Source organism: Notothenia coriiceps, unplaced genomic scaffold (assembly GCF_000735185.1).
Source record: "Notothenia coriiceps isolate Sejong01 unplaced genomic scaffold, NC01 NC01_scaffold00029494, whole genome shotgun sequence".
NCBI classification, from domain to species: domain Eukaryota; kingdom Metazoa; phylum Chordata; class Actinopteri; order Perciformes; family Nototheniidae; genus Notothenia; species Notothenia coriiceps.
This window is the reverse complement of record NW_011362195.1, coordinates 1305-11383: the sequence shown is the minus strand read 5'-3', so window position 1 is coordinate 11383 and position 10079 is coordinate 1305. Positions and strand designations below refer to the sequence as shown.

General features: G+C 41.2%; 2 protein-coding genes across 2 annotated transcripts; one reads left to right on the top strand and one right to left on the bottom strand.

The window, feature by feature from the left end:
* Window positions 1-5: 5 nt before the first annotated feature.
* LOC104958882 (protocadherin alpha-3-like) lies at window positions 6-2007 on the bottom strand (the record flags this gene model as incomplete). Its single annotated transcript, XM_010786710.1, has 1 exon — window positions 6-2007. A coding segment is annotated over exon 1 (1893 nt), but the record flags the coding sequence as incomplete, so codon positions are not given.
* A 4837-nt stretch (window positions 2008-6844) lies between these two features.
* LOC104958880 (protocadherin alpha-3-like) lies at window positions 6845-9307 on the top strand (the record flags this gene model as incomplete). The annotated part of the gene is made up of 1 exon (XM_010786708.1): window positions 6845-9307. A coding segment is annotated over exon 1 (2382 nt), but the record flags the coding sequence as incomplete, so codon positions are not given.
* Window positions 9308-10079: the final 772 nt, after the last annotated feature.

Genomic DNA, 10079 nt, shown 5'->3' with positions numbered 1-10079 from the left:
TCATTGTCACTCATTCTCCTCTTAGTCCTGATTTCTCCGCTGCTGGTTCCGATCCGGAAGAGGTTGTTTCCTTTGGGCTCAGAGAGGTGATACGAAAGCAGCGCATTGTATCCAGAGTCTGCGTCTACAGCCCTGATCTTTGCCACAAAGTATCCCGCCTCAGCAGAATAGGGGATGCTCTCACTGTTAACGGAGCCGTGCTCAGAATAGGGTGCGAGGACTGTTGGATTATTGTCATTTTCATCCAGAATTAAAACGTTCACAGTCACGTTGCTGCTGAGAGGAGGAACACCAGAGTCTGTGGCCTGCACTTTAAACTGAAACGTGTTTAACTCCTCATAGTTAAAAGACTGCAGGCTGACTATATCTCCAGTCTCTGAGTTGATGTTCACCATCGAGGACAACGGATTACTACGATGTAAAAGAGAATAGCTAACCTGTCTGTTTTGGTCAACGTCAGCATCAGTTGCAGTCACTGTTTTAATGACTCCTCCCACTGCACTGTTTTCCTTCACATAGACATTAATTAGCGGCTCTGGGAACAGCGGTGCATTATCGTTTACATCAGACACGTGTATAGAAAGTATGCTCGTGCTGGAGAGTGATGGGGTTCCTTTATCGGTGGCTACTATGGTTACATTGTAGATAGAGACTCTCTCTCTGTCCAGGGGCCCGTCAACTAACAAAGAATAATAATTCTTGTAGTTTGTTTCGAGTTTAAGTGGGACCTCGTTTTTAATTAGAATGTTCACATCACCGTTTTTCCCACCATCCTTATCGAGGACTGACACTAGAGCAACTACAGTGCCTACCTCAGCGTCCTCTTTCACTGTGGTGTGTAGTGACGTCACGGTGATCTCAGGAGCATTATCGTTTACGTCCATCACCTCTACCAGCACTTTACAGTGAGCGGACATTGGAGGCTGCCCTTTATCACTGGCTTCTACACGTATCTCAAAAGCTTTTTTTTCTTCAAAGTCAATATGACCTTTTACCTTAATAACACCCGTCTGACTATCAATTTCAAACATATCAAGTACGTGATCTTGATCTTTGCTTCTTAGTGAATATACAATGTCACTGTTCAGGCCATCATCTGCATCGGTCGCGTTCACAGTGATTACTATTGTACCGAGAGGCGTGTTTTCTGGGACTTCAGTCTTATACAACGTCTGGCTGAATATTGGAAGGTTATCGTTATTGTCTAAAACATGAACAACGATTTGTGAGGTGCCTGATTTTGGAGGATTTCCTCCATCTACCGCGGTCAGTGTCATTGTGATCACAGGTTGCTTCTCTCGGTCTAAAGCTTTCTGCAAAACTAACTCGGCAGACACACTGTCCCCTTCTTTGTGCAGTGCCAAAGAGAAATGCTCATTTTGGCTTAATTTGTAAGTACTGACTCCATTTCTCCCCACATCTACATCAGTTGCTTGAGATAATGCAAATTTCACTCCTGGTAAAGAGCTCTCCGCGATGTACATATTTTGCAAATCGGTCGTAAAAAATGGAGCATTGTCATTAATATCTAAAATATCTACATCGATACGGTAAAGCTTCAACGGGTTATTAATGACAGCCTCTTCACTGACTGAGCATTTCAGTTCCTCTGCGCAAAGCTCCTCTCTGTCTATTCTCTCACTGACATATAGTACACCAGTCTTTAGATTTACCTCGAATAATTTTCTCTTTGATCCGGTAACAATTTGAAACATGCGTGATTCCAAGTCCTGTGATTTAAGGTTTAGGTCCTTTGCAATATTTCCAACAGGAGTCCCCGGGTTCACCTCCTCTGAGACTGAATAGGAGAGCTGCCCCGACACAGTTTCCCAGTGACAATCCAGTAGAAAGACTCCTAGAAATATCCCCAAATAGCTCCATCCACGAGGCAAAGACATGTTTCTGTTCAATGTAAAAAAAAAATCATAAATACTACATCAAATAAGGCTCAGATATTTCAAACCGTAAGGAAGATATCAACAAAGTGAGCTTTGAATATAATTCTGCTGTTTTCCACCGTCCTGCCTTTATAACAAAGACTGTAGACTGGGTCCAATCGCCTGCAAACGGGAGGGGCTTAGGTCTGTAAGAACCGAGTGCTGTCTCTTGATGGATCAACAGCGGCGCTATGTGGCGAAATAGAAAACATCTAGATGTGAGTGAAAATGTAATGTTGTCTCCTCCTAAGCAGAATTTACCTCACGCCATGAAATATTGATTATCATATGGGCTGCTCAATCATATTCAAAAAATATAATTTCAGCACCACGGACAACACACCCAAGAGCAATTATTTAAACTCTCTCTCTCTCTCTCTCTCTCTCTCTCTCTCTCTCTCTCTCTCATATATTTATTCATATATATGTATGCTATCTGGGGACTTTGTCAGTAAATGTTACTTGTATCCTGCATTTCTGACTTTCTTTTTGTTATTACTGTATGTTGTATTAACACATATTTGTATGAATTCATTCCTGGAAGAAAACACAGTGCATTAAAACAACTGCAACAGGAAGCTGAACAGCAGCCAAAACATTTTAAAATAATAATACATTTTCCTCCCACTGCTTTCATTTCTCTCTCTTTTCCTTTTTTATTTTATTTTTCAGCCTTTAGGGTAATACATAAACATAATTGGACCCTATTGTTGTGCTGCATAAACATCCTTGAGCTTTAGTGTATTTTACCGTTCCTCCGTATTTCCACAGAGACAGTAGTCATGAGTTTATGAACGTTCTCTCGTTTGTAATCCCAGGATTAAGCCCTGGCTTCAGAAACTCCTGTCCTATTTCCATTCTGTACGAAACATGATTTGATTTGCAAATATTAATAACCATCACGCACTGAGCTGCAGTCATCCGTAAACTCCAAAATCCAATGATAATAATAGCTCACAATGCATAACCTGTGCTCAATTCTCCTAATGTAGGACGCAGAAAATAGTATGTACGATATACAGGGATACTGAGTAAAAGGAACATCTAGCTTACTTGTTTATACACACACACACACACACACACACACACACACACACACACACACACACACACACACACACACACACACACACACACACACACACACACACACACACACACACCACCTGGCCCATCAGACCCAGACTTCCCATGATGAAATGCAATGATTCATAGTTTATTTGTAGGCTACTGTCTATACTGCACTGGCCTTAAAGGACTTTAGTATGGATTATTTTTGCTCAAACAAGCAACATGACACACATGGGCGACCAATACTGCAGATTACTCAGCACTATAAAGATAATTTGTATTTGTTTTACCACATATTTTGCTCTGTGGCTTGCAGGTACTGACTTTGTTTTGTAGGTTAAATGGAAATAGCCATTTACGTAGGTCCTGAAACACATGTACTACAATCAGTCATACCAAGATATAACAACAACTATACAAGTGTCTAAAATGAACTTAGTCTTGCATTGCCAACACAAAGTATTGTAATATAAAATATAGTTCTGAATCCAGCAAAGTCAGGGCCTGTTACTGAGCATGCTCTGTAGGCAATGTGGAGGAAACCCTGATTCTGTCATGGAGACATAAAAAGAGGCTGAACACATCTCCTCCTCTTCCAATGCCAAATACAGCTCCTCTGGGAAGCATGCAGAGAGGTCAATTAAATGTATGCACCAATGCAGAATCTAATATCATTACGTTTGAATTGAAAATGAGGACAATAATTGAGATTTCATCAATTAACTCTGTATTCATTGATGATAGTCATATTTCCTGAGGATATGATCATTCGCTGAATAATTCATCATGAATAAATGGGGGTTTGTACAAACACACAGTACTCACTCCCTGAACCCAGGGGAATGTGCATAATAAACCTAGTGGGTAAATACATGTGTGCCTTTTAACCTGCTTCTCTGTCTGCAGTTCCCTCATCACGTGATTAAGTTAAAAGGAGGAACAGTATAGGCTGCACCATGAGCAGTGTGATCAAAGGGGCAGAGGAAGCGGAAGGAGAGGGGAGGGGGTGGCAGAGGCGGAAGCAGTCAACAACACTTTTTAAGGCGTGTTCACTGCATTATTAAAGGGGTACCTCTACACATAGCGACCAAATAAGCTTATATTTCTCCTCAATAAGAATAATGTAATGATGGACCTTTGCATAGCTATAAGCTGTGTGTGTGCTTGTGAGTAAATGTGTCTTATAAGGGCATTTACTGTACTGTTCATCTGTGTGTGAGTAGATGGGGGAAGGGTGCTGAACATGCTCCAAGGCAGGTCCCCCCCCTTTCCTCTCTCCTTCTGCACAGCTCTCTTGTCTCCATAGCAACACCATCTCAGGCACAGACATGGTGCACAAACATACACCCTTATAAATCCAGAAGCCTATTGGTCTATTTTTTCTACGATTGCAATAGTATAAAAATGAACACACAACTGGATTTTCTACCCACTTCTAAATGTGTCTCTGCTACTCTACTGTATGCTTTCACATAGCCCTTTCATCGCACTGAACGAACAAGAACACATTGTGACACACACACACACACACACACACACACACACACACACACACACACACACACACACACACACACTCTCTCTCTCACACACACACACACACACACACACACACACACACACACACACACACACACACACACACACACACACACACACACACACACACACACACACACACACACACACACACACACACNCTCCAGTCTCTGAGTTTATGTTCAACATTGTAGATAATGGGACTGAGTCCGATAACAGTCAAAATGGCCAGGTGAGCTATTCCTTTTTACAAAGTAAAATGGACTCAGTCCCATTATCTACAATGTTGAACATAAACTCAGAGACTGGAGATATAGTCAGCCTGCAGTCTTTTAACTATGAGGAGTTAAACACGTTTCAGTTTAAAGTGCAGGCCACAGACTCTGGTGTTCCTCCTCTCAGCAGCAACGTGACTGTGAACGTTTTAATTCTGGATGAAAATGACAATAATCCGACAGTCCTCGCACCCTATTCTGAGCACGGCTCCGTTAACAGTGAGAGCATCCCCTATTCTGCTGAGGCGGGATACTTTGTGGCAAAGATCAGGGCTGTAGACGCAGACTCTGGATACAATGCGCTGCTTTCGTATCACCTCTCTGAGCCCAAAGGAAACAACCTCTTCCGGATTGGAACCAGTAGCGGAGAAATCAGGACTAAGAGGAGAATGAGTGACAATGACCTGAAAACTCACCCCTTGGTGGTGTTGGTTTCTGATAACGGAGAACCCTCCCTGTCAGCTACTGTGTCTATTGATGTGGTGGTGGTTGAAAGCACAGCTGACATCCAGACTCAGTTCAGACATGTGCCCATACAGGAGGAGAGCTTCTCTGATTTGAACCTGTATCTGCTGATCGCCATTGTGTCGGTGTCAGTGATCTTTCTGCTGAGCCTCATCAGTTTAATAGCTGTCAAATGCCACAGGACAGACGGCAGTTTCAGCAGGTACAGCGCCCCAATGATCACCACCCACCCTGACGGGAGCTGGTCTTACTCTAAATCTACTCAGCAGTACGACGTGTGTTTCAGCTCAGACACAATGAAGAGTGACGTAGTGGTTTTCCCCGGCCCGTTTCCGCCTGTAGATGGTGAACTGATCAGTATTAACGGAGGAGACACTTTTACCAGAACTCAGACTTTACCCAACAATGACAAGGTAAGAAAAATATGAAAAAGCAACAAGTTTCATTGTATGTGTAATTATACAGGTGTACCGCTGAAAGGGAACATGTTCCTCCGTGCTCCTCTTTACTTATACATGACATGCAAATTATTTCGGATAACTTTCAACATTGTTATTTATAACAGTTTTTTTGTATGTGTTTTTTTCGAATCATGGGCTAAGGTACTGTGGAAGTAACAACATACTTCCGAGAGCACTGCAGTACTTATATTTCGTTGTCCATGGTGCTGAAATGAGCGCCACCGTTTAGAGAGAATATTTGACGAGAGCATAACAAAATACAATTATGTAACAATGCAAAATAATGATTCATGATGAAGCAGGAACTATGATAAATGCATAAGTGCATGAACTATTGCAACAAAATAAGTGTCCTTACTACAGTTGATTTAGAAGTGTGTATCACGAGCATCCACAAGCCACGAATAACTGAGTCACATCTATAATATTTTGTATCATAACAATGTAACATCATTATTTAGAAATATATCGATATATTTAGTGAACCAGAAAGTATCATTTCTGTTTAAGTGATATAAAGCATTATAAATGCATTATATTTGACTTTAATGCATATTAGTTGAGGTGTTAATAAGTGTTACCAAGTTTCTTACATTGTTTTATAATTATTGATACGTGATGTCTAAGAGATTTCGCCACAATTGATTGTGTCTCTGGATAATCAGAATCAGAATCATTGCATTGAATCATAATCTCATTGCCATGGTTCATACGCTTAATAAGAAACGGAGAATGCAGTATGGTCTATTTGTAATTTATATTTGTATCCTGTTTTTGTACAAATACTAATATTTTGTTACGTTAATTGGGCACTTGGACGATTATTTTGTGTTTTTCAATTACATATATTTTCTTGAGAGTTCAGATATGAAGTGATTTTTGTTTTTGTTTTCAGTGTTGAAAGTAATGATTTTAAACGACCACACGGGGACATTGTAGACCATCACATTTTCAGTGCCTCTTGGTTGCTTCAGGCTCCTCCCACATTCAGAGGATAATTCTGTTTCGCTCGGCTTTGTTACAAAGAGGCGCAGTGAAAGACTTGAGTGGACATAATTTCGTCTGTTACCCCTTAAACAAGCAAGGAACTGGATTTTGGCACTTGGTTTCATCCTTAATTATAAAAGGAGATTTTGGAGATAAGCATCCATATGCTCTGTTCACGTTGGATACAAATATGTCGCTGCGGAGGATACGGAGCCCCTTCAGGATTTATATAGTCCTTGTTCTTTTGGATTGTTGCTGGGAAGCGGTGTCTGGGCAGCTCTCTTACTCTGTGTCAGAGGAGGTAAACCCGGGGACTTCTGTGGGAAATCTCGCTAAAGATCTAAATCTTAATGTACACGAATTGGAGGCACGTATGTTTCAGATTGTAAGCGGATCAAAGAGAAAATATTTTGACGTACATTTAAAAACGGGCGTTCTTTATATCAAGGAAAGAATCGACCGTGAGGAACTTTGTGCGAAGGCTACAACATGTACTGTCGATGTAGAGGCCGTGATAAACAATCCACTGAAGCTTTACCGATTCGAGGTAAATATAGTTGATATAAATGACAATGCACCCTATTTCCCTGAGAATGTGCAGTCTCTTAACATTGCTGAAAGCACTGTGCCAGGAGGGAAATTTGGATTTATAGGGGCGTTAGATCTCGATGTTGGTAAGAATAGTGTTAGTACTTACAGGCTCAGTACAAATGATTATTTTTCTTTAGAGGTGCACAAGGGGGGAGAAAGTGTGTCTGCCGAACTTCTTCTCGAGAAAGGATTAGACCGAGAAAAACAAAATACTGTAAGATTAACAGTGACTGCTGTCGACGGTGGCAATCCACCTAAATCAGGAACGTCACAAATCATCATTAATGTTTTAGACATAAACGATAATGCCCCGGTTTTCACTAGCTCTTTATACAAGGCACGGATTTCTGAGAACTTAGAAATTGGTAAGACTGTAATAGTTCTGAATGCAACGGACGCAGATGAGAGATTAAATGCTGAAATTGAATATTCATTGAGAAGTAAAGGCCAGGATCACATTTTAGATTTATTTCAGATTGATTCCAAGTCAGGTGCAATTTTAGTCAGAGGTAAGATCGACTTTGAACTAAATCCTGCCTTTGAGATTCACGCACAGGCCAGTGACAAAGGGCAGCCTCCGATGTCTGCTCATTGCAAAGTGCTGGTAGAAGTGGTGGACCTAAATGATAACGCTCCTGAGATCACTGTGACGTCACTACTAAACACTGTGAAGGAGGACGCAGGGGTAGGAACTGCTATAGCACTTGTTTCTGTGCTGGACAAAGATGGTGGGAAAAACGTTGAAGTAAAGGCAGTAATTGCAAATGATGTCCCCTTTAAATTAGACACAAATTACAAAAACTATTATTCGTTGGTAGTTAATGGTCCGCTTGACAGAGAGACTATATCGGATTACAATGTCGTTATTGTAGCGACTGATGGAGGGACTCCGCCTCTCTCCAGAACCAACATAGTGACAGTGCATGTGTCTGATGTTAATGATAACCCGCCTCACTTCTCAGAGCCGTTCATTAATATTTATGTGAAAGAAAACAGTCCATTAGGAGCAGTAATTAAAACAGTGACTGCAGTTGATGTCGATATCAGTCAAAATGGCCAGGTGAGCTATTCCTTTTTGCAAAGTAAAAGTGACTCAGTCCCGTTATCTACAATGTTGAACATCAACTCAGAGACTGGAGATATAGTCAGCCTGCAGTCTTTTAACTATGAGGAGTTAAACACGTTTCAGTTTAAAGTCCAGGCCACAGACTCTGGTGTTCCTCCTCTCAGCAGCAACGTGACTGTGAACGTTTTAATTCTGGATGAAAATGACAACAATCCAACAGTCCTCGCGCCCTATTCTGAGCATGGCTCCGTTAACAGTGAGAGCATCCCCTATTCTGCTGAGGCGGGATACTTTGTGGCAAAGATCAGGGCTGTAGACGCAGACTCTGGATACAATGCGCTGCTTTCGTATCACCTCTCTGAGCCCAAAGGAAACAACCTCTTCCGGATCGGAACCAGTAGCGGAGAAGTCAGGACTAAGAGGAGAATGAGTGACAATGACCTGAAAACTCACCCCTTGGTGGTGTTGGTTTCTGATAACGGAGAACCCTCCCTGTCAGCTACTGTGTCTATTGATGTGGTGGTGGTTGAAAGCACAGCTGACATCCAGACTCAGTTCAGACATGTGCCCATACAGGAGGAGAGCTTCTCTGATTTGAACCTGTATCTGCTGATCGCCATTGTGTCGGTGTCAGTGATCTTTCTGCTGAGCCTCATCAGTTTAATAGCTGTCAAATGCCACAGGACAGACGGCCGTTTCAGCAGGTACAGCGCCCCAATGATCACCACCCACCCTGACGGGAGCTGGTCTTACTCTAAATCTACTCAGCAGTACGACGTGTGTTTCAGCTCAGACACAATGAAGAGTGACGTAGTGGTTTTCCCCGGACCATTTCCGCCTGTAGATGGTGAACTGATCAGTATTAACGGAGGAGACACTTTTAACAGAACTCAGACTTTACCCAACAATGACAAGGTAAGAAACAAAATATAAAGAGATAGAAAACTCTCGAAAGATGAGGCTGAAAAGGCTTCGTGTTTATATGTATTGTATGTGAAGTTAAATGACTTGTCGATACTTTCCCTCGCTGTATTCATGAATGTTTGCTTTGCCTCAGACTTTTTTTGAAAATATTAGTAGTAACATAAATTAGAGTAACAATGAAAGTTTGTTGATGCCATAAATCCTAACGTTTCCAAATAAGTGTTTACGGCTGTCCGTGGTGCTAGAATAGCGCCACATTGTTGTGTGGGGTCAGGAAATGCAGCATGTAACATGTTACCAATGGAAAGAGGATAGGTTAGTTTTGCGCCGCATCTATTTGCATATTTGTTTAAGACATCTGTATTTAAACATGAAGGATGCCCACCCCGTCTCATAACAGTTTGGGAATAAATCATAATTTACATTTTGTACGCCTGTTTCCTTTGCCGTTTTATTTTACAAAATAGGGAACTATTGCAATTTGTTTTAAGAACAACCAGTTACAATTATGTATGTATCTTCAATGTGTTGTTTTGTTTTACTCATAGTTTCCTGCCATTGTTGTATGGTTGCCTCAATCTAGCTGGCATATCAGTTCATCTATATTGGTTTGGATAAATAGAAAAGCAATAAAGAGAACAAAAAAAGTATAAAGATTTGTCTAAATGCATAAATTGTGATTGTTTGAAATACTTAAACATATCAGTATTGATATTAAAATGCTCCTTTAGCTTTGTTTTTAAATCATTTCCATTGTGTCTGT